Raw genomic sequence first — 25,061 nt, 5'->3', positions numbered from 1 at the left:
TTTTTTTTTTTTTTTTTTTTTTTGCAGAGTGTGGTTTCTTTAACCAGGTACAGTTCAGTTCTTCCCTGAGAATGCAGCTACTCTGCATTTACCCCCATGAAAGCCAACACACTTATTTCTACTTTAAGGAGAGAATGAATGTTGTGGACTTTTTTTTTTTCTAATTTAACGTAGTGGTTCAGTGCCTCAGAAACACTTTCATTCTCCTGGACCAGTCATACTGGATGCGTAACTTGAGGGTCTTGTGCCTTTGGCATCCCGGCAGTAGAAGATGAGCCATGAAAATAATGCAGACATTATCTTTCCTGTGTCCTCTGTTATGTAAATAACCCTCCCTTACTGACTGAAAAACTGTCTTTAGTTTGCTTTTTAGGTCATTCTCTGTCTAGTGAATGAAATTCAATAGTCCTTGAAAATTCAACCTTCCAGTCTAATCACTAGATCATTGTTTTAAAAAAAAACGTTATCCTTTTAAACGCATTGATTTTTCTAGAGTAATAGGAAGGCTACTAGGTTTTGTTTTTGTTTTCCTGTACACCTTTAGGGACTGTTCAATTATTAATTATATTGCTGTATTTATTTTTACTAACTAGATTTTCATTTTAGAAAGTATTGCATGTCCTTGGTAAACTGTGTGCCAGAGGCCCTTAGCAAAAGTTAGCCCTCCGCCTCTACCACCAAACTCTGATTGTTTACTAATGAGTTCCTCCCAGAAGTCAGGTGTGTGATTTAAAGCTGGCATTTCATGAGGTTGATGAGTAGATGAGAAGTCACCTAGACTCCCTGAGGGAGGAGGCAAACCACTTATTTACTAAGCAAGCATTCATTGAACACCTGAAATCATCATTTCAAGGTCATTGTCATGCTCTCATGCTTCAATAAACTGTAACTTTTTTTTTTTCTGTTTTTGACAAATGACCCTTAATTCACTCTGACAAGATCATACGAACACTGGTATTTTAGGGTTGATTTTGGCTGTTTCATAGGCTCCCTCTGCTGGAGTAAAACAACATCTTTTCTTCTGAAGACCTGAAGGTCCTTTCCCTTTAATTGAAAGCAAATGTAATAAACGATTTGCTGCATTGCTAGACTGGCTTTTCATATAGTGTTTCTGCTGCCGTGTCCTAAATTTTACCTGCCACAGAGCTGTAATACCAACCGATACTTCTTGCCTTTTGAAAACAGAGCCTTACAAGAGACACTGATTTTAAAGAATTTGCCAGATGTGAATTGTTAATAATAAGCAGGTTCTTGTTTCCTGTGAGTAATGCCCTTGTTACTTCAATTCTAACCTTCTCAGTTTTAGAACATCTGGGAGTATTATGGGAAGGCTGTGATGGGCCTATTTAGAGGTGCTTGCTAAAAGAAAATTAGCCTGAGTCACCAGGTTTGTTATGTTATGCAGGTAGACTATAATTTTCTATAGAAAAAAGTGAGGAGTGATGCAAAACCAACACTTCCTCTGCCAGGGGAGGGCCACCCTTTCTCAGGACACACACATTTTCAGGGTTATCAAATTGAGATTTTATGTGAATTTGTTTTTTACAAAGCCATTATTTATTGCTTAATGTTTATGAAGTTTTACTTTATTTCTGGGCTTGGCAGTGTGCCAAATATGTCTCTTCCTTCCTTCTCCGTCTTTTTGGAGTCACTTTTGAATTTAAATGACTTTGTAGGGTATTCAATGAATTCTGAATTGATTGACTAAAAGAAGCTTCTATGTGATGGTATGGAGTAGAGGGGAAGCTCACAGTAATGCCAACTCCAATGTATGTGAGGTACTGTTGGCCCCTCCATTTCTGCCACAGATAAAATTGTGTTCTCCTACAGCTTTGAAACTCAAAATATAGTTTGAACCAGCACCATCGGCATCACCTGTGGACTTGTTAGAAATGCAAAATCTCAGGCCTCACCCCAGACCTCCTGAATATAACTCTGCACATTCACGAGATCTCCAGGGAATTCATATGCACGTTCAAATTTGAGAAGCATTGGTCTAGAGTAAGGGGAAATCACACAATATTGCCACCCCCAAGGTATGTGAGATAGTGCTGGCACTTTGGAATCTAATATAGCTGGGAACACCTTACTCCTGCACTCAACTGAGGTCTGTGACTAACACCCATGGGCCCAGGGCCAGCTCCATCCATTAGCTTTATGATGCTGGGCAATGAGTCCACAACCCCTGCCCTGCAATCAGTCCTTACTATCCTTATTGGGTGATCCTTGCTGACTTTGACCTCATGGACTCTGACTTCCTGGACCTACCTGTCTACCCTCTACCAACTTAGCTGCCTTCCATAGAGTCTTTATCCGCTGATCTTCTTCTTCCAGGTCAAACTCCTAAGTTCTGGTCCTTCCCAGGTGGGATGTAGCCAGGCCTTAGTGATGACACACCTTACTGTTGAGGCCATATTAAAAGAGCCTGTGGGTCTTCAACAGCTAAAGCCTTAAATTAGTCATAACTTTTAAAATCTCAGATGATAGAAATTCATCTTGGAGTAACTTAATTTTAAAAGGGGGGCACCACTACAACCAGAAGGACCTACAACTAGAATATACAACTATGTACTGACGGGCTTTGGGGAGAAGAAGAAGAAAAAAAAAAGATTGGCAACAGATGTTAGCTCAGGTGCCAATCTTTAAAAAGTGGGGGCACCAATATGGCTCAAATACCATGGCATCATTTCTGGGATGTTCCTGCCCCAAATGCATAACTTGAATCTGATCATGAGGATCATTGTACAAATCTAAATTGAGGGACATCCTATAAAATAAATTGCCCTTACTCTTCAGAAATGTCAAAGTCAAGAAAGACAAAGGCTGAGGATCTGTTCGAGATTAATGAAATCTAAAGGATATTACAACTAAATGCAATGTGTGATTCTGGGTTGGATCCTGTAACAGAAAAAAAAATGTGTTTTTAAGGGGCATAATTGGGATTACTGGGAAAATTTTAAATATGGACTGTAGATTAGATAATAGTGTTGAATTTCCTGATTTCGATAATTACACTGTAGTTAGGTAAGAGAATGTCTTTATTATAGGAGATATACACTGAAGTATTTTGGGGTAAATGGTCATCATGTCTGCAACTTACTCTAAAATGCCGCCTCCAAAAATAGGGAATGATAAAGCAAACGTGTCAAATGTTAACAAAAGATGACTATGAGTAAATGGTATATGGAAAATTTTGTCCTATTCTTATAACCTTTTGGAATTCAATACTAAAAATTTACAAAAATTAGATTAAAAGGGGGGTTTTATTAACAGAATACTGGGAAGCTTACAGAATTAGAGGAAGGGATGTGAGACTCAGGGCAGCCTAGGGGTCTTGAAAACTGGAAGTGAAGACTTGACGCCACCAGAGAAAACTCTGATCTGGATAAACTTTTTTAACAGAGTAATAGAGACCTGGAAATTTAGAGCAAGAAAAGGACTTTTAAGGTCCTTTAATGTCTCCACTCTGCAATCCAGAGAGCAAAAGTGACTTGCCCAAGGACTCACAGATAAGTAACAGTTTCCAACTGCAGACATTTAGAACTCCTTTTCATAATGGTTTATGAATGGATCTGCCAAAGTTCTTTTCCTTATACTTTTAAGTTAGAATATGAGTTAAAGTAACAAGATTAACATAAATTATGCTGTAACAGGAATATGTGTTCTGTGAACAGATAGCTAAACAAGATTCCCCCCACATAATTAGCATGGTTCCATGCAAATTTTGCCATTAAATGTGTATATTATAAAATACTTCAAAAGCAATGGTAATTGCCTTTTAACACAAGTTTATTTATATGTGAAAATCAGCTAGAAGATTTGAATTTCTTCACATGTCATTCCTTTTCCATGCCATTTTTCTCACCTCATAGTATACATTGTCTCTCAGTTGAAAAGTAATGCTAATCTAGACTCAATTCTTGGAAATGTCCCTCGTGATTTTGAGAGACTGTGATTGTAGTCCCTTTAGAAAGCACAATATCAGGCATGTAGGGACGCTTAGAAGCCATCTAGTCCCACCCATTCTGTTTAAAGGTGAAGACTTTACTCAGTCTGCCTTCATCTCCTGCACCTGTTTCACACTAAGAAACAGATTTAAAATGGAATAGTATTTATTTGCGTATATTGAAATAATGGTCTTTAAGATCACCTCTGAAATAGTATATTTAGAGAAAGCAGAGCTCCTTTAATCCTTCTTCTCCCACAATCCTGTGTTATCTTGTGGTATAGAAAAGGCATTTGGGTAGTGGTTGGATAGTTAGACTGGGAGCCAATAAACCTGCCTTGACCAATTCCTCCATGACAGCTTTTGAAATAGAATGTAAATCCCAGCTGAAAGATCCTAGGTGGTGGAGTGCAAAATTGAGTATATAGTGGCTTAGGTGTGTGGTGAGAAGCAATGAATTAAAAAATTGTGTGCTTTCCATCACTTGTGTTCAGACATAATCATGAATAGCTAACATAAATTTTTCAGAGAATATGGCTTCTTATAGTTCAGCGTGGTGACAGACACTGCCTGTTGCCTACCAGATATCCATTTTCTACATTGTCCTTACTAAAGGAACCCTAATCTTTTTTGGCATAGCAGTATTCTTGGATAATTACTTGATTTTCCAACCTGTCTGTCAGGGTGGCTATGTCAAACAGTCCTAGCTGATGACGTGTCAGTGTAAGTCTGCTTAGGAGTGCTGGGAAACCTTTTGCTTTCCTGATAAAAGAGAATGGATATGACAGGTGCTGCCTTTCCTCATTTCTTCCTGCCTTGAATATAAACGTAGTTTCTGGAGTTACAGCAGCCATTTTGTGCCTGTGGGCCAACATGAGGGAAGGAAGAGAGAATTGTGACATCCTGGCTCTGACATGACAAACCGCCAAACAACATCAGCAGTTGGCCACTTCCCAGACCTTTTGTTATATGAGAAAAATAACCTTTTATTTGGTTAAGCCACTGAAAGTCAGATTTTCTAATAAGTTAAACACATTCCTGATACAGGTGTAGTATATACCCTTCTGGGGAACTCTGCCTAGTTCAAAATAACCCCAGTTCTCTGTGAAACACTGTCCTGGTCCCTCTCTGTGTGGATCTTTGCACCCATGTTGATGCAGTTGGGGTAAATGCACCTGACTGAGGCTGAGCCAATCAGATTCTCTCTCCTAGGAATTCAGAATTGGGTTTCAGTGTGGCTAAAACTGAGAGACATTATAAAATTTGGAAGCTGGTGTGTGTTATGGTGTATGGGAAGTTACCTTCAGCCATAGAGAAATAGAGAAAATGGGTCTGTAGAAAGTGAAACAGGCAGAGACCAATGTCACCAAGAGGGAGAACACTGAGGCCTGGCAGCTTTCTGGATCCAAGTATTACTCCCTTCTCAGATCTGGCTTCTCTTAGATTCCACAAGCTGCTCCAGCTTCCTTCCAGAGAGCCAGGCAGCCCTGTGTGATTGGCAGGGTTGTGCCCTGCACAAGGGCACCTGGCCAGAAAGGTGAAGGAAATGAAATCCAGCCTCTATGTTTTGGTCACTAAGCCTTGGCCTGGGGCTGCATCAGCCCAGGGGTAATGTCCTTCTTTATGCAGTTTATCTACCCAGAAGGAAGCACACGTTTTTTTTTTAATTTCATGGAAGACTTAGGAAGACCCTTCTTCAGGACAGCTAGCAAAGTAGGTATCTTACAACCAAGGGACCTGGACATTCAGACAAAATGTATTGACAAACAGTTAAGCCATTTATTCTACCATTTGATAGATATGCTATTCAATACCCTGATTTATTTTGCTTTTAAAACTGAAGTATAGCTTACATACCAGCAGGGTCGCCGCCCATGGTGGACAGGTTTCACTGGAGCTTCCAGACTAAGACAGACTAGGAAGAAGGACCTGGCTACCACTTGCAAAAAAATTGGCCATGAAAACCCTGTGAATGTCAGTGGAGTATTGTCTGATATAGCACCAGAAGGTGAGAGGATGGCACAAAAAGACTTGGCAGGGTTCTACTTGACAGGGTCACTAGGAGTTGGAATCGATGGCACTAACAACAAATAGTTTACATACAGCAAACTGTACAAATATTATATGTATAGTTCAGTGATTTCACTGTTTGGCTCATATAATTCACTACCCAGATTAAGAAAAAGAACATTTCCATCATTCCAGAAAGTCCCTTAGTCTCAATTAGTACCACTTGTCCACACGCACACGAGGAACACAAGGAGGTAACCACTCTTCTGACCTCTATCACCATAGTTTGATTTTGCCTGTTCTTGAACTTCATATAAATGGAATCATATAGCAAGTACTCTTTTGTGTCTGGCTTCTTTTGCTTAACATGTTCATGAGATCCATCCATGTTGTTTCACATATCAATAATTCATTCTCTTTATTGTTGGGTAGTATTCCATTGTGTGGCTATACCACAATTTATTCATCCATTCTCCTGTTGCTGGACATTTAGGATGTTGCCAGTTCTTATGAATGAAACTTATGAATCAACTCTTATAAATAAAGCTGCTGTGGATATTCTTATACAGGTGGACCTAGATACCTATTTCCCTTAGACACTGATGTACTGCAGTAAAAGTCCAAATTATACATCTTTCACAGTAAAAAATCTCTCTCTCTCTCTCACCTGCATGCACTTGGATAAATTTTGTCTTGAGTTGTTCCTTCATAGTGTAATTGGGAGACTTTATTTTATAAGTGCCTTTTCATAGATAATTATATATTTAATGTACCTACTCCCTTTACATATTAAACGAGAGACTACTCTCTCAGTATTATGAGGATGCATGCTTTTGTTTATTTAAAAATCGGTAAACGGCCAGTAGTACTTTGTTACAACTAATGAAGCAAATTTATAGGTAGGGTACCTGGCACTAAGCTTATAATTAAAAGTCTAGTCTGTGACCAGGAATAAATACAGTAAAGCTTTGTGAACCACGTAAGATTAAGCTCACTTCCTTGTTCCAACTACCTGTGCTATTTGCACTACTAAATAGTGCTGGATTTGCAATGCAAAGCCCTGTAAAGCAACTTGTGTGTCCCAGCGTCATGAGGGGAGCTTTTTAAAAAATATGAGTGTCTGGTCCTACCCGCCATAAGATCTTGGTCTAGAGTGGGGCTTCTGTTTTTAAGCCTTTCCATGTAGTTATATGCTATAGCTGCTAGCCAGCCGGCCATTTCTTTCCTATGCCCATCCTTACAATTCTAGTGATCACCCTCAGTTGAACATTGGTGCCTGAGAATGGATTTCATCTCCTCTTAAAGTTTCCCCAGGCAACATGAGCTGAGGCACACAATTTACCTAATATTGGTTTCTTTATGAAGACAGCCTCATTAAAATAATAGTGAATTATGGAGAGTGGCTGAATAAGACATATTTGGGGTAATAAAATATGCAGCAAAATAGGAATTTATTCAGACTAGTATGTAATCTCCGTGATGGCAGGGATTTTTCTCTCTTTTGCTCACTGATGTTCTCCCAGCGAGCCATAGTGGGCTCAATAAATATTTACAGAATAAACCCTGTATAAGACAAGGACCTTACTTACTACCTGACAAGGCTATAAATCCTGCTTTGCTTAGTAGTGGTTACATATCCCAGTTGCTGGCCCCAGCCTTTCTAAGGAGCAGGAAGAAGCCTCCCTGGCTGCATTCGTTGGGCAGCAACCACTTAGAACTTGTGGAAGCTCAAATCTAAGGAAGAGGCTTTGGGGGAGCTTCTTGTCTTTAACAGAGTAAAGGTATCAGTTCACTTCCCTCTTCCCTCCTCTTCAGCCACGGAGCCGGCTCCTCCTGAGAGCCTCTATTCCTTCTCCTTCCCCTAGGCATAAAATGCAAATTGAAACCAGCCACAGTGACGCTTTTGTTCATCATGGCTGCTTGATCCCTAATCAGGGGTGGTGGTGGCAGCTCCCTTCACCCACAGTGCTCTTACAGCCTACCGGGAACCTCTCATGCCTGGGTCACCCAAATCTCCTTTTTAGATGTGTTTATATAGAAAGTGATTCTAGCTGAATTTTATAATGTGAATCTGCTAAAGATCCTTGGCTAAAACTGTTTCTGAAAAGAAACCAGAATCATTTTCCCTTTAAAGTACCTGAAAACACAATGTCAGCATAACAAGACTACTTTGGGCATGATCACACAGTGAGTTCTCTCCAATACCTAAATGAAATCAAGAGGAGGAGGAAAGTTATACACATATTTATAAATTGTATAAATCATGAACCAGAAAGGTCGTGGGAGGTTTCTTGGTTGGCCACCTCATTTTACAGATGAAGACCATGAAGTCAGAGAAGTTAAATCACTTCCTCGGGCCGCATAATGACAAAGCCAGAAATTCCGAATTTCCCAACCGTGCTCACCCAATCACCGCCCCGCCCCAATAGCTTTAGGTTTCATTTTGCACACAGAGAAGGTACCATTCATGGCCAAACCTGCACTATATCACACTGCTTCCCTTAGCCCAAAGGCAGGTGTTTATTAAAATGTATTTTAAGACTTTGAAAAGAAAAATCTAAGAGTTTTGAAGAGTTTCTGCTTTCCCTCCCCCATTTCTGACCTTCAGGGCACCCGTCAATCCTCACACCCAGGTCAAAAAGCATGGCCAAAGAAACCCTTTCAGCTTCTGTTGAAAGTATCTAGGTGAAAGAGTTATTGAGCCTTAAAATGTCGCAAATTGGGGCTGGCCCCGTGGCCGGGTGGTTAAGTTCGCACGCTCCGCTGCAGGCGGCCCAGTGTTTCGTTGGTTCGAATCCTGGGTGCAGACATGGCACTGCTCATCAGACCATGGCTGAGGCAGCGTCGCACATGCCACAACTAGAAGGACCCACAACGAATATACAACTATGTACCAGGGGTCTTTGGGGAGAAAAAGGAAAAAAATAAAATCTAAAAAAAAATGTCGCAAATTGTTCAGATATTGTTCTTCTAGGACCATTTCATGAATAGCTCTCTAAAGTGACAGGGTGGGTAGTACATAATACAGTCACTTAAGCTGAGGTGATGGCAGTTCCTGGAAAAGAAAATAATTGCTTTACAGCACTTGTTGCTGAGGCTGCCACAGGCCTCCCCTGTGTCATCCCAAATAAACTTTGAGGATTTGAGGAGCTATTGTCTTGGTAGCAGATTGGAGAGTGTCCATTGTCCCTGATCTGGAGCAGGATAAGTGGAAGGAGTAGGAAGGTCACCAAGGGCAATGGCAGCAAAGGTGACAGTGTGTTTCCCAGGCTTTGTCTCTGGGCTGTAGGATAGCACTTAAGAAAAATCAATCACAACCTTGTGAGTGCAGCCAGAACTGGAAACTGCATTTGAATTTGTCCACTCTGGCAGGCAGCCTCACTTTAAAGAGCTGCAGAGTGGAGGTTTCCGTGGAAACAGAAGTACATGTGAGCAGAAATTGCTTTATAGGGAAGTGGATGCTATCAATGCTGTTAGGTTGGCACTTTGTGGCTGCCCAGTTGATGTGAGTTTGGCTGTAAGTAACCCAATGAACAGTGACTTTAAAAAAGGGAATAATTTTTCTCTCATAACAAGAGTCTGGAGATAGGTGACCCTGGTTGTGGTACGGATGTTCAATGATGTCCATAAATCCCAGGATTTTTCTCCTCCGTCCTTCTTTGAATGTTGGCCTTTCATCCACATGCTCATTGCCTCAGGATGTAAAATAGCTGCTACAGCTCCAGGACTCATATCCACATTCAAGGCACCAAAAAGGGGAAAGGCAGGTAACAGCCCCAGCAGATTTCCCCTTTGAACAAAATAAGGCCATATAGCCAACCCTAGATTCAAGAAAGGCTGAGACTTGAGTATCTGGCAAGCAACAATAAGATTGACATGATTGGCTGAGGCTATTCACTGTTTATCACCTAGAGCTAAACACAGTTATCACCCTAATAAAATTGAGATGTAGTTAGGAATAAGAGGAGAATGGATATTAAGTTGCTAACTAATAGTGTAAGCCACATATATGTAATCAGAATTGGCCTTTCCAAATAAGAAAGGCATTTACTGTATATCCGATTATACGCAACCACTCATCTATTTCTCTGCTCTCTAGCACAGTGTTACGCACCTAGTGAGCACTTGAAAAATGTTTGTTGAACCATAGTTTGAGAATATGCAATGACATACTCATTCAGCAGTGGCTTAGAGGAGGGTCTGATGGGAAACGGTCAGTTATGCATCCAGCCTTAATGATGTAGTCATTCACTTTGGGGGCATTGAGAGACCAAAGACTCCAGATAACCAGACTCAAGTAACCGAGGCCAAGAGGCTGAAACGACCTCTAGTCCTTTGAAGTTTCTCTAGGAAGAAAGTACATAAGAGAATGTGCATCTTGATAAAAGAAAGTGCCTAGAATAGAGGACAAGTTAACCATGAGCTATCGTCTCATTACAAAGGACTTTTTGCCTAGCCTGTAAGAAATGAAACCACTGAAACCTACCATCACATCCACATCCGAGAATTAGAGCCCAAATAAGTATAAAGATTTGTAAATAGTTGTCATAAAGTATTGAATCACAAAATAACAAAATACTATTGCTGAAAGGCATATTAAAGACCACATCAGCTTAACTCCTTGTTTTTTCAGATGAGGAAACTGAGGTCCAGAGAGTTTTATGTGATTGGTCTAGAGTTACATAGTGACATAGTGAAGGGCTCAAAGTGTGGTGATAAGTACAAAAAGTAAACACACCGACATGAAGGGCCATACTTTACTAGTTTATGAATTACAAGTTACAACAGTTTAGGAATGCAAGCTGACACAAGCTGGTCCTTGGGTGGAGAATGGGGAGTGGGAGGTGAGCAACAGCGTTATTTTATGAGACATCCTGAGCACTGGCCTCCAAGGCCATGGTGCTGAATGGTGGGAGTTGAGTCACTATTGGACTTTGGATGTCTGTTTTCACTGTAGCTTACGTGCGTGATGCATGTGCTTTATGCCAGGAATTGTGCTAAGTGCTTATATGGAATCCTCATAGCAATCCAGTAAAGTAGGTAGGTCTTATTATTGCTGCTTTCTACAAATGACTAAACTGAGGCTTAGAAAGTCTAAGTAACTTGCCTAAATCCACACTGCTAGAAAGTGGTGAAGCCAAGTTTGGAACTCGGGTCTACCTGACCCCAAAGCCCATGTTTTTGATCACCGTGCTGTCATCTTTCTTCGGTTCAAAAGCCAGACGACTCCAGTGCTTTTGAGAACCAGAGAGTTTGGAGCCCGGAATCACCTTAGAGGTCACCTAGTACAGTGCTGTTCAGTGAGTGGTTCCCAGACCAGCAGCATGCACATCACTTGAGAGCTTGTTAGAAATTAAGATCTCAGAGCCCATTCCACAGCTACTGAGTCAGAATCTCTCAGGGTGAGGCCCGGGAAGCTGTTTTAGCTAGCTTGCTGGGTGATTTTTAGGCACACTAAAATTTAAGCAGCACTGACTCAGTTGGACAGATTCTAGTCCAGACGAGGAAACAGCTCTGATGACTTAACCGTGGTTACTGTGGCAAGGCTGGATCTGAAGCCCAGATCTTCTGAATCCTAGTCCAGTGCACTACCTGCTGTTTTCTTGGTTTCTCCATTACTCTGCCACAAAATGTGCATTGGTGTCTGTGTTGGAAATACTGGACGAGGTTCAGTGGACCTCTGACCTGACCCAGAGTGTCCTTTGATGGGAATATTGGGTTTTTCCCTTCCACTCCCCCATGACTCAGACCAAAGGTGTATCTCTATATCTGGGAGTGTCTTCGGCTTGGGAGGTCCTTTGCTTGTCTTCTCTTTAATTCTGATCATCATCATCGTATTATTAATTTTCTTTTAAAAACTATTTTTGCATTCATTTGATATTTCATAGCAGTGATTCTCAAACTCGACTGCACTTTGGAATCACGTGGGGAGCTTTAAAAAATAGTGGTGCCTGGGTTCCACACCCAGAGAGGCTGATGTAATTGGTTTGGGGTGTGGTCAGAGCATCAGGATATTTAAAAGCTCCTCAGGTGATTGCAGTGTAAGTCCAAACATTGGGAATTGCTTTTTCATAAGAGTCTCACCATCACCTGAGGAGGTAGGTAGGGCTAGTTATTGTGATCCCCTTTTTGTAGATAAGGAAACTCAGGCTCTGAGACATTTAGTATCTTGCAGGAAACAAAATGAAATCATCTTAGTGACACTTGATGCAGACTGGGTTACCAGGTGCTTGTAGTAAATCTCTAAAGCTAGCAGTCAGTCTGCAAGAATGGAGCAAAACCTGTTCTTCTTTTCTGGTTTCCAGTGTTTTCTTGGCTTGTGTTTCTTGACATGAGAAGGGAAAAGAAGCAACTTTTGAAATGGTATCTGAGACCAAGTGTTTATAACTGAAATTCCCTGCTGAATCCCTTTAATAACTGGAAGATAATCATTAACTGGAGTAACCTGCCTCCCATTCCTCATCGCCCAGCATAATAATGGTCAGGGAGCATCAGGAAAACCAGATGGAAGGGACTTGCTCATTCTGCACCAGCACACGTGCCCCATTTGGAGACTCATTAAGAAAATAACAAACCTGGCCACATTGGCTAAGAGCTCCCCACTGGGGTTTGCAAATTTGGACGTGTTTTTCCTACACACAGTGTATTGGAAGAGAATTTCCCATTGTTGCTGCTTTGCTTTTCTAGGTAAGCTGATCATTTAAATTATGGTATGCAGTGTTTTTGCCTGGTGCTCTTTCTTGCTTCCTTGAATGTCTTCGGGAACTTCCTATAGTTCCTTCAGTCTAATTTCTCACCCTTCCCAAGAGAAATCCTCGCCTGCAACCAGCCTCTCTGTTCCCATAATCCCTTGCTACTTCAGGTGTGTTTGTGGATCCAGCAGCAGCAGCATCACCTGGGAGCTTGTTAGAAATGTAGAATCCTGCCCCATCCCAGACCTACTGAATCAAAATCTGCATTTTTTAATTCTTTTTTTTTTTTTTGCTGTGGAAGATTAGCCCTGAGCTAACATCTGTTGCCCATTTTCCTTTTTTTTTTTTCTTGAGGAAGATTAGCCCTGAGCTAACTTCTGTACCAGTCTTCCTCCACTTTATATGTGGGTCACCACCACAGCATGACTGAGGAGTGGTACAGGTCTGTGCCTGGGATCCAAACCTGCAAACCCCCACCTGCAAAGTGGAGTGTGCCAAACTTAACCACTATGTCATGGGGCCAGCCCCAAGAATCTGCATTTTAACAAGAACACCAGGTGATTTGTGTGCACATTCCAGTTTGAGAAGCATTGCCCTAATACACGGGGTTTCCCCCATCATCCTACAGCTTAAAATGGCCTCTTCCCCCCACTTTCATTTATCCACTTCCTACTTGTCCTTTAAAGCTTAGCTCATATCCCTCTACCTCTGTGAAACTCATGATATTTACTCCTTCCACTTTATCCCTATTAGGTCATGACTTTTAGAGTTTAAAGAACTGCTGAATGTTTCATTATTTAAGTGGTTCAGATGTTAACTTAGTCTAATTATTAAGATTATATCTTTCCTCAAAGTGCAAAAGGCTTTGCACATAATTTGAATTATTCGATTCATCAAGATCTATATCCTACTTGAAAGTGCTCCCTTAGCCCTACCTTGTCTCTTTAAGCTTCTTTTCAAAGCAGCTCTCCTGAGATTTTGTCTTCTCAACACCTGAAATAAATCTCTACCCGCCCCCGAGCAAAGACTGCCACTCCAGAGGGCCTGTGGGCAGGACATTTGCCCTGGAAAGGGGTGTGTGGTGAAGCAAGCTTTCTGTGGCTTGGTCCATTTTATTCATTTCCTTAACAAAGGTCATCTCTCCTCAGCATGGAGGTGGTTCAATCACAGCGCGACCTTCAGCTGGGGCCAAGAAACATAGCATGGGCTTTATTGCTCTCTTGTCACTTCATACTCAGAGCCCTGCCCCATAGGAATATTTCACAACAAACACCTCTGTTTGAAGATAAGTGAGGAGAATCGGTCAAACTGTTTAAACCAAACCACCACAGACTTGCTTTGTATTTTCAAGATATCTTAATTTATTTTAATTCGATGTAAAAGAAATTTATTTAAAGAATCAAATCCGTCTAAGATATCAACACATGCATAGGCCCTAGGTGCTATAAATACAGGAGAGGGAATTTTGGATTTATGTTGATAAAGGCCTAATGGGCAGGGAGCCCCTCTCTGCCATCTCCAGTCACTTTCTTTCCCTCCCCTGGAAATGCCGCTTCCTCATTCTCAGGGCCTCAGAGTGTTTCAAAAGCACAGAGGCCATCCTCTCGGAGGTATTGTGTGTGCTCATGCGTGTGTTCCTGTGTTCTAGGAGTTGGGAATGGAGGGATGTCTGAGAAAGCAGACAAATGAGAGGGCAAGAACAAGCCCCTCCCCTTGCATGTCATCTCCTTTCTTTCTGTCCTGTTTGTTCAGGGGAGAAAAAAAGAGGACCCTCCATCTCAAGGTTCCCCTCCACACACTTTTAATGAGCGCTGTTTTCACTTTTTATTTGCTGATCAATAAACCCATGGGTAGGTCTTGTCTGTTCCCAGAGATAAAGAACTGCATGCGTAACTGCTCTTTATCCAGCCAAACAAATGTGGTTTCTCTTTGTTTTTTCACAGTGTTTCTGAGAGATAAGGGGAAACCGCCCAGACATGAGGCATGACTGGGGAGGTTTTGAAATATTTTATAAACTCATTCTCTATTCTGAGCTGTAGATTAGGGATGGAAAGAAAGGGAGAGGGCACCACATATAACCTAAGTTGATTTTTTTTCTGGGTTACAAATAAACAGGTGAATACACGTGCTTGCACACACACACACAGACACAGAAAGAGAGGAAACATATGAATAAATGTTCAACTGAGGAGAGAATAAGCCAGTTTTCAATTATTGGCACAAAAGTCAAATAGGAAGAATTTTAGTAATTCAAATGAGTACATACCCCCAAAATTCAGTGACCTTTTCCTATCACAAAACTGCTCCTGTCATGTGGATTTAAGACCAGAATTGGCAGACAGGACCTAAGTTCAGTTGAAAAGCAAGGTATATTTCCAGAAAAATATGGGATGGGACCAGGATGGAGTCCTATTAAGTTCATGCCCTTCAAGGCACTTAAGCAGTTTCTGAAAGAGAGCCAGGATGGAGGAGTTGCTATGAGACTCTTGATGCAAGATATTAAGTAGGGTAAGACTAAATGTAAGATCAGTTGGTACTGATAAAGGCACAAAGAGGAAGATGTTTTTAATAGCAAATGAAAAATTTGATAGTGATTTGAATAGATGCAGAGTAGGAAATCGTTTAGGACAAATTTGCTATTCAACTAAGGAAAGACTGGAGGCTGAGCCTTGAAATGACAGTGGGAATGCACGGGAAAATAGAGTCTTTGGCAATTTTAGGCAGAAAGGAGTAAACCCAAGAGACAAAGATAGGTAGCTAATAAAAGGAAAATTTAAGTCGAAAGCCACGACAATTGTTTCTGAGCAACCAGATGGAAAATGAGGAGATAGTAACGCCTTAGCGGAGCCGAGCAGTGCTTCATTGTCTGTGTTACACACGGCATTACTGTTTCTTTCCACCCCTGGGCCCATGAACTTTAATGGCTTTATTGTAGACTTTTGTGTATGTCTCCTCTCTAGCACTGGATAGTAAATTCCCTCTAGGGAGAAAATGTGTCCCAGGCTTTCTAGAATTTCCCCACAATACCTAGTACAGGGCCTTACTGGAATAGTAGCTCAATAAAAGTTAATTGGCAAATTAATTAATGAGCAGCTTCCTCTTTAATTATTTTTCCAAATTAAATGCTAGATTTGAGGAGGCGAAAACCTGGATTATATTTTACTCTTCTAATGTTGGGTAAATCAGAGAAGTAAGTTATGATTTAACAAAGCATTGGTACCTTATTTCTAATGCCAAATATCAGGTAGGAAAATTCATTGTGTATTAGGACAGAGGCCAAAATCCAATAGACTTTTCCTTGATCCCTGACTCATTCACTTAGGTGAAGGCTGAACTTTAGGTGAACTTTTGTTGGTATTCTGACTCTGGCTCGTCCTGTGCAGGTCTGCACTTTTGAAACATTGGCTGCACGAGAGCAGAGGTCTAGTCTATCTTGTTCACTGTCATATCTCCAGCATCTAGTACAGGCTTTACTGGCATATAGTAGAGGCTTAAGAAATAATTGTAGAAGGGAGAGAAAGGGGGAAGGAGGGAAGGAGGAGGGAGGGAGAGAAGGGATAAAGGAAAGAGAAGAGGGAGGGCTCTGTTTTTCATGCCAGTAAACCTGACACTTTTTACTCATTCATCAGTCACCAAAGGCCCCCTCAGGTTTTGGGTTAAGAACCAAAGATACCAAAATAATGAGATGCCACAGTCTTTGCCCTCAAATAACTGATCGTCTAGTATATATAGAGAGACATAACACCAGGTTGGTAAGTGCTGTACCAAAGAGTCATGGTGATGTCAGGAGTGTGCCAAAGGGAGCATCTAACGTGCCCCGAGGAAAAATGGGAGTCAGGAAACATCACAAACCTGAGCAGAATCCTCATAAACTCAGTGACGCCTAGTAGGCTTGAGAACATTTTAATCTCTATAGTCCTAAAACTGACTGTGAATAGGTTGAATAAAATATGGAAGACTGCAAGTCATTGCATTTTAGTCGTTCTGTATTCAGAGGCATTTTGATATTAAAAGTTATTTTGCCTTGGTACTTATTGGAATTTGGTTTCATTCAGGGAATGAAGATGCTTACAGTGAGTCTGTCATGCAGCAGGTTGTCATAGAATGGTGGCTTTATAAGCACAGACTAAATGACACAAATTGAAGGCCCATTGTCTGGGCCAGACCTGCACCTGGTCCAGGAGTAACAGCTTTGTTAAGCGTGATCCTTTAGGACTAGTCTTTGTTCTTTTCTGAACAATTTCTTGTTCCTGTGACAAAGATCAATGATACAACAACTGTAAGGTGGTCTTTGCATTTTATAAAAGCCTGTAGCAGTAAAGCTGTGCATTTCCCATCAAAACAGCAGATTTTCTGAAGAGGGTAGATAAAATTGACAACAAAGAATCAACAGTTAAGAAAAAAGAAGTTATGTCTGGCTAATCTTATTTACACATAGAAAAGGATTTGGGGATATGCTGATGGAATTTTTAAAGCAAGAAAATTCAATGTCTGAGGGAAAAAGAGGATCCTGATTTGACTTCTGCTTCTTGATTTCCTTACTCAGGTACTGACTCCAGCACAGATCAAATCAATTTGCCAGGCGATTCTGGACTCTGGGAAGCAGTATGCCATGAAAAAGAGGAAACCATTTCCCCTGATGTACTCTTACTATGGAACTGAATACTTGGGTGAGTGACGGTGTTGGCAAGGGCCGGTGAGATGAAGAGAGTCTCTCATGTCAGCATTGACTAAAGACTGGAAGATTTTGTTTCTGACATAGGTCATCACTGTTCATTTAACTAGAAATACTTTAAAATTCCATTTAAAAATAAAAATTGATAGATATTGTAAATTACAATTTAATATTTGCTTTTGTAGTCTACCAACAGAAATATAGCTATTTTAACAATTACTCTCACTGAAGACTAAAATCCGTATTCTATATTGTGAGTTCATTGCCCTAATTCTGCTGAAAGTTTGTGAACAGTTTACACACTCATTGTAAATAGTGCCTCTGCACAGGGAAATGAGATTCAGCCACTAACATTTTCAACATTTTAATATTAGTGGATTAATAACAGACTACTGAATCACAGTGGCTACTTTTGAGATATGAGGCATGTACAGTGAAAATTAATTACTCTGGATTAATTTTCTTTTTGGATCCTTTGGTGGCTCCCCATCGCTCCTGAGCATGACTTGCAAGGCCCTTTGTAGATCACCTGCCTCCTTCTCCAAACTCAAGCTTTCTCTCTCCCCTCCCTGGTTCTGTCCAGCACAGTCTCCTACAAGCAAAGTGTTCTCATATCTTTGGAACCTTTGTGCCTGTTCCTTTTGCCTAAAACGCCCAGTTTCCCATGACCCCTTCATCTATCTGTAATACTTATACCCAGACTTCAAGACTCTGCTCAAACATCATTAGACCTATTGAGAAACTTCGTGCTTTTTGGAAAAAGGGTTTATTGAACCCTCTCTAGAGAAACATTCTTACTTTTCAGGTTTTACCCTGAAGCAAAATTGGGTAGTATCATGTCACCCTGACACCCTTCTATTGAAGCCCTTATGACATTGCACTGTAGTTAGTGGCTTACCTGTCCAACTGCCTTAGCAGGCTCTGTGTACCTTCAGGATAAGGACTTTCTTTCATTTATCTTTGTGACCCCTGGACCTTTAGCAAGAGCCTATACATATATGAGGGTACCCAAATGAATGAATGGATGGCTGATGAACAACTTCTGCAATGAGCTTATGGACTAGCAGTTCTCGGAGAGTTTTCTCAAAGACTTTTTAAGTTCTTGTCCACGTTTCCCTAAAATCAGACCTTGAGACAAGGATTTGGGTATAAATGGTTTGTTTGGGAGATGATCCCAGAAAGTGTTGATAGAGGAGCGACGAAATGAGGCAGGGGAGAGAAAAAAATTAATAGAGGATGTAATAGTGAGCACTCATGAATAACTGAGCCTCAGTTCCACTGGGGACTCTTAGAGTCTGTAGAGAACATGCCTCAGAATTGTCCCACCCAAAGGGTGAGGAAGCTGGGGTATTCGTCCACCAACTCCCTGCTCCATTGATAGAAGGATGCTCCCAGAGGTGTTAATTCCCTAGGATTTCAGCCCTGTCCCTGTGGGCTGGGCACACCGCTGTGGCCAGAGAAAGCCTCAGGCAGAATGATAGGTGCTTGAGGTGGGAAGCAGGGAGGATAGGTGCACCAGAGTGAGGAGTGTGGCTGAGGTGATGGGCAGGGTACTGACAGTGTCTGCTAGAGTTCTCTAATAGAACTAATTCTTTCATTTTCCTATCTTTTTAGAGAAATTCACATTCTAGCCATTTACATATATAGCACAAACCATATTTCTATCTAATGCATAAATATGTTCCTGGAAAGCAAGCTTCTTTCTATAAATTTAAAATCCAGTGAAAGAGGGGCTGGCCCCGTGGCCAAGTGGTTAAGTTTGCACGCTCCACTTCGGTGGCCCAGGGTTTCGCTGGTTTGAATCCTGGGCACGGACATGGCACCACTCATCAAGCCATGCTGAGGAGGCATCCCACAGGCCGCAACTCGAAAGACTCACAACTGAAAAATACACAACTATGTACTGGGGGGCTTTGGGGAGAAAAAGGAAAAATTTTAAAAAAGAATCTAAAAAAACAGTCCAATGAAAGAAAGCTTCCTTCAAGTTTCGTGAGCAAATTTTAAGAATAGGATTTTTGACTGGATACAACTATAAAGCTGTTTCTAGGGAATCAAGAGTTCTGAGGGCCTGAGTACAAAAAGAAAGCTTTAAAATTATAGAGTTGAGTTTAAAGAGCAAGCCCTCAGAATATATTGACACCACCACCACCCATCAATCAGCACTCTATTCATTAGAAATGAGTGAAAACTTTTACCTTCGTTGAGCTAGCTCCTTCTCCTAAAGCAGGATCACGTCTTTGATAGTACAGTACCCTATGCTGGAACTCCTAGGAATTCCTCAAAACTTCGCTCAGATGGCACTACCTGTGTGGAACCTTCAGTGTCTCCTCCACTCCAAGGCCAGATTAAGCTCTCCTTTCTCGGTTCTCTTTTAGCTCTTGGTACACATCTCTGCTAGAGCATTTATCACCTCATGTTCTAATTATTTATTTACAAGTCTGGCTTTGTCACTGAACTGGATGGGGAGGTCTTCAAGGGTATGGACCAAGTCATATTCATCTGTGCATCCCCTGGGGCTTAGACAATGCCCAGTGCTAAATGTGAAGCATTAAGTAAATTAATAGCAATTACTAGTGTTTAACTTTACAGAAGAAGGATGTTAGTCTGTTTTGTTCACTGATCTATCTTTAGCACCTAGAACATTATCTGACACGTGGTAGGTGCTTAATTCTTATGTGTTGAATGAATGAATGAATGTTTAGTATACTTAGAACAAATTATTTTCACTTTAAAAGCATTTTCCTAAAAACTATTGATATGTCAATTACAAAGTTTTTAAAAAGTCTTTTCTCTAAAACTGATGTCAGTCACTAAACTTTTTTCTTTAAAGGAATAGATAATAAATTTTAGGCTTTGTGGCCTTATGGTCTCTGTTACAAATACAACTCTGCCATTGTAGTACGCAAGCAGCCATGGATAATACACAAACGAATGAGCATGGCTGTGTTTCAATAAAACTTTATTTACAAAAACAGGCAGTGAACCAGATTTGGCCTGCAGGCTATAGTTTGCTGACCAGTGCTAAGTGTATGCTCCTCAGAAACCTAGTTCTTAGGCAACTCAATTATTATATTACTATGTGTGCTTTCAAGTAATATTGCCATTCATTTCTTTTTATACTATGATTGTCTTTTCACTAAATTAAACTGGCTTTTCTCCCAATTATGTGAACTAATTATGCTTTATTTGTCAATATAGGAGCAGCTCATGGCCTGTCGTCCATTCTCCAGATGCTTCTTTCTTACCATGAGCACCTCAAGCCCTCAGATCAGGAACTGGTATGGCAGAGTGTGGACTTCCTCATGGAGCAGGAACAGAACTGCAACTGGCCACCTGAGCTCGGCGAGGCCATCGAGAGAGAGAACGAGCTAGTGCACTGGTGCCACGGCGCCCCAGGTCTCACACACCGTTATCTGAAAACATTGCCTTTCATTGGGCTTAGCCAAAGAGGGGTGCCTTTTCTGAGAAGCGAGGGTACTTCTCATCTTATCTCTTTACTACGTGAGATAGAAAGGTCAAGATGAGACTTTTCAAAGCTAAAAAAGTCTTGATCTGTAAAGGACTTCCAGAAATGATCCTTTATTTTTAAAAATATATGCTCTATATCTATTTGTATGTAAATTAAACTAGCACTGTCCAATAAAATATAATGAGCCACATATGAAATTAGATTTTTAGTAGGCCCATTAAAAACAGGCAAAATTAATTTTAACAATATATATTATATAACCCAATATTCTTAAAATATTATTTCAACACGCAACCAATTTAAAAATTGAGCTATTTTACATTTTTTTCATATTGAGTATTTGAAATCTAGTGTATATTTTATACTTACATGCCGTCTCAGTTCAGACTAGCCACATTGCAAGTGCTCAATAGCTACAGGGGGCAGTGCAGGTCTGGAGCCTGGCAATTCAAAATGTGGTCCCTGGACTAGTGGCATGGGCAGCCTGAGAGCTTGTTAGAAATCCAGAATCCAGGACCCCACCCTAGACCCACTGAATCAGAATGTGCATTTTAACATGATCCATGAGTGTTTTGTATGCACGTTAAAGTACGAGATGCACTGTTCTATAATTCTTCAACTCAGGATTTCCATTATCATGTACTAAAAAGTCTAGAGAAGTGAGAAGCTGTTTGCAGTGAACTCTCTGGAATTGAGCCTAGAAAGTTATCAGATCCCATATTTTCCTTTTTATTAAAAAAACTCATTATGCTGTTAATTAGGCCTTTAGAGAAGGGACAATTTGAAAGAAGTTAAATTCAAATAAATCAATTAATTTTGGTTGATTGACCAGGAGAGAGATTTAAAATAGCAAAATAACACAAAATTTTTGGATTAGGAGTGGATTTAATTTGCAAGGCTATGCTCAATGCCATGAGCACAGCTTTAAAATATATTTGATTTCTCTTTAGTCTGTTACCTGATTTTGTTTTTAGTAGAGCTTGCACAACGCACCAGTTTTTTGTTGTTTTTGTGTGTGTTTGAGGAAGATTAACTCCGAGTTGATATCTGTTGCCAATCCTCTTTTTTTTTTCCCACTTGAGGAAGATTTGCCCTGAGCTAACATCTGCACCAGTCTTCCTCTACTTTGCCTGTGGGATGCCTCCACAGCATGGCTGATGAGTGGAGTAGGTCCACGCCCGGAATCCGAACCTGTGAAACCAGGCAGCCGAAGTGGAGCACATGGGACTTCAACCACTCAGCCATGGGGCTGGCCCCTGTTACCTGATTTTTATTACTTCTTTTCCCCTTCTTACCTAATTAATGTTCTTTAATCCAACTGTACTGTCATTTTTTTCTTGGTGTAGTTTGAGTTGATGAATAATAAAAGTCTTAGTCCATTGGGCATATTTTCTCTGCCTGCCACATTTACCGAGGGAAGGGACTTCAAAGGCTCCTGTGTTCCTGTGTGTGCTTGTACCAGCGCCAGGGCATTGTGCATTATGTCAGGCTAATTCCTGCCAGGTATAATTTGAGCCCATTTCTTCTTGCTTTGAACTCTTTGGAGAAAAACAACAGTTATTTACCATTCTGGAAATGATATCTCTTTATGTTATGCTCGACACTCCCATTTCCCATTCCCTTTAATCATTTTCATTGATGGTCTTTTGAATATCCTCCAAGCACTCCAGGATCCTTTACTTTTTGGAGATGTCCCAAGTTAAAAACAGAATATTTTAAAAGGACTCAATGTGCTAGTAAAAGCCCTATAAAGAATGGGAAGATATTCCACTAAAATGAGTGACTGGGTCAGTTTATTGATGTGGGTGTCTCGAAGGGCAGTTATTTCATCCTTTTTGTACACCACGTTCCATCTGTCTGTGTAAATCGTGTACCATAACAGTACGTCTTAGGATTAATCACCCTGGGGACTTTATTTATCCTCATGTATCGTTCACGTTCAGGATCTTGGTAAGATTAAACATAGTTTGCAAAGCAAAGTTTGCAAAGCAAAATCTTCAACCCATGTGTTCACTGGACTTCCAAAAATAAACTAATTCACAAATGAATAAAGAACCAAATGAGGCCTATTACTTCTGCCAACCCATACTCCCACCTCAAGGGTTTTGGTCTTCCTTTTAAGAGATGTGCTAAGAACAACATCAAGAGGGATTATAAATCTGATAAGTGCAGGTCAGAGGCCATCAAGATTTCTATGAAGTTGGCAACAGTAAACTCTTCAAAAATTCTAAGACAGGAGATGACCTAGAAAAATAATTTTCACTTGTTTGAGAAAAATATTTTTTCAGAGTAGATTTATGAACAGTGCAGATGGTTTGGGGCAGCAGACTCATTCTGTGATTAAAAACCTTCCAGAGATAATCCATGATGTGGAATTTCATCAATGATACCTTATCTCCCCCTTTAATTGTTTCCTATTAACTTTCCTCTAACCTACCTCTACAGGTGACAGCCTTGGTTATCATTTATACAGTGTGGAAATAGTTCTTGACTCTGGATTCTAATTGTAGCTCCAACATGAACCAGCTAATGACCTTGAGAAAACCACTTTGTTTCTTTTGTGCCTTCGTTTCTTCATCTGTGAAATGAGCACATTGAGATGGAATAGTGAAACTCAATCTTTTTTATCACCACAGACACTTTTATACTGTGGACCCTTGTCATGCGTAAGAGATATGTCCCAAAAGATTTGCAGACACCCGCATTTATAAATACCCAGTGTGGCATATAGTTTTTCTCACTAAATGCAATGAGGTATAGCAGATTCATATGACCCCTTCATAGCCTTAATGATGCTGAAATACAGGACAAAAGTCATTTACAAAATCATTGAAACAAATGCTGTGGCTAAAATAAACTCTAGATTGCATTATGCTACAGCATTACTGTGGTAACACTGACAGTGCATTTCCTTTACTCTGTGTGAAACACAGGTGTGGCTGTTTTTTTTAAATCGTTGCACAAGGGCTCCTGGGGAGGTGACTTTGCATAGGGAACAAGGGCTTGTGCCGTGCAGGGGTCGTTGGTCACTAAGCTTTGTAGAGCACAGTGTTCAATGCGTGCCTCAGTGACATTACAGCTCCCAAAAATGGACCTGCCTGGTGATTCTCCAGTATGTTGAAACTATACATGCCAAGTCGGACTATCACAAGGCTCTGCTAGGTCGCATGTTTTTGAAGATTTAGTCTCTCAAACCATATTTCTTAAGTAATAATTAATTCCTTTCCCCAGTTGTATTTGGCAAAGACATATATCGTTGCCTACTTGGGTTTCTTATCAATGCACAATAATCAGTGTTCCCATGACAAAATAACATGGTTCCCATCAAAAGCAAAAAAAGCCAACATTCCTTTCTTTTCTATTAAGCAGCCTTATTGCAGGTTTCATTAGGTCAGGTTGAGAGACAGTAGGTTAAGAAGTTTTTCAAGATCCCTTCCATGATCCAGGCTATAGGAAGAGGCCCTTCTCTCTGGCCAGAACCATAGGAACAATACTTATTAAGCTGCCTGAGCCTAATGGCTTGGTATAGCAATTGGACCATCTCTGCCCTTCTTCCTTCCACATCTCTCATCTCCACTTCAGTGTTGGCCTGTGCTGGGGTGAGAAATGAGACATTATAAGGTCAGCAGACATTTGTGCAGCCTTTGCCATGTGGCATACACCACGCCACAGAGGAGGGGAGCAAAAATGAGCAAGATAGAGTTCCCACTCTTGGGTAGTTTGCACTATACTAGGGGAGCAGACTTGTAAAGAGATAATTTTAATACAATACTATATAAGTGCTAAGGTTTGTATAGGGAGCAATGGGACCTCAGAGGAGAGATTTCTGGTGCTCCCCCAGCTTCAGGAAGGCTTCCTAGAGTAGATGATGCCTGAGGTAAGTTGGCCAGGCCAAGAAAGATGGGAAGTTTGTTCCAAGAAAAGTCAGTCAGAGGTATGGAACCACATGGTGAAGGAAGGGGAACTGCGGGCGGTGTGGTTTTACCAAAGTGAAAAGCTTCAAGTAGGGAATGGAGGAGAAGAGGCAGGACAACGGAGTAGGAGCTGTGTCTCCCCTGGAGACTAACTTCACCCAGATTCCAAGGGGAAGCTAAGAGGCACAGATTACACCACAAAGCCGGGCTGTCGTGAGGCAGGGGAGCTGACGTTTTGTACCCCTGTGTTGGTCAGTCTTTGGCTGAAATCTGGTGGGGATGGGTAGGTGCACAGCATAGCCTCCCATCGGCTGGGGGCAAATCTCCCAAGAAGGGGGCAGCTGTGAGCTTTCTT

General features: G+C 40.9%; 1 protein-coding gene across 1 annotated transcript in view; it reads left to right on the top strand.

The window, feature by feature from the left end:
* The window catches only part of LANCL3 (LanC like family member 3), an 87,888-nt gene that overhangs the window by 48,257 nt on the left and 14,570 nt on the right, over positions 1 to 25,061 (top strand). Inside the window, exons 2-3 of the mRNA XM_046672750.1 lie at positions 17,195 to 17,318; positions 20,522 to 20,719. Coding sequence (XP_046528706.1) covers positions 17,195 to 17,318; positions 20,522 to 20,719 — 322 coding nt within the window. The remainder of the gene's footprint in view (positions 1 to 17,194; positions 17,319 to 20,521; positions 20,720 to 25,061) is intronic.

The sequence above is a fragment of the Equus quagga genome, chromosome 10, assembly GCF_021613505.1.
Source record: "Equus quagga isolate Etosha38 chromosome 10, UCLA_HA_Equagga_1.0, whole genome shotgun sequence".
Taxonomy (NCBI): Eukaryota; Metazoa; Chordata; class Mammalia; order Perissodactyla; family Equidae; genus Equus; species Equus quagga.
This window is presented reverse-complemented; position numbering and strand designations above follow the sequence as displayed.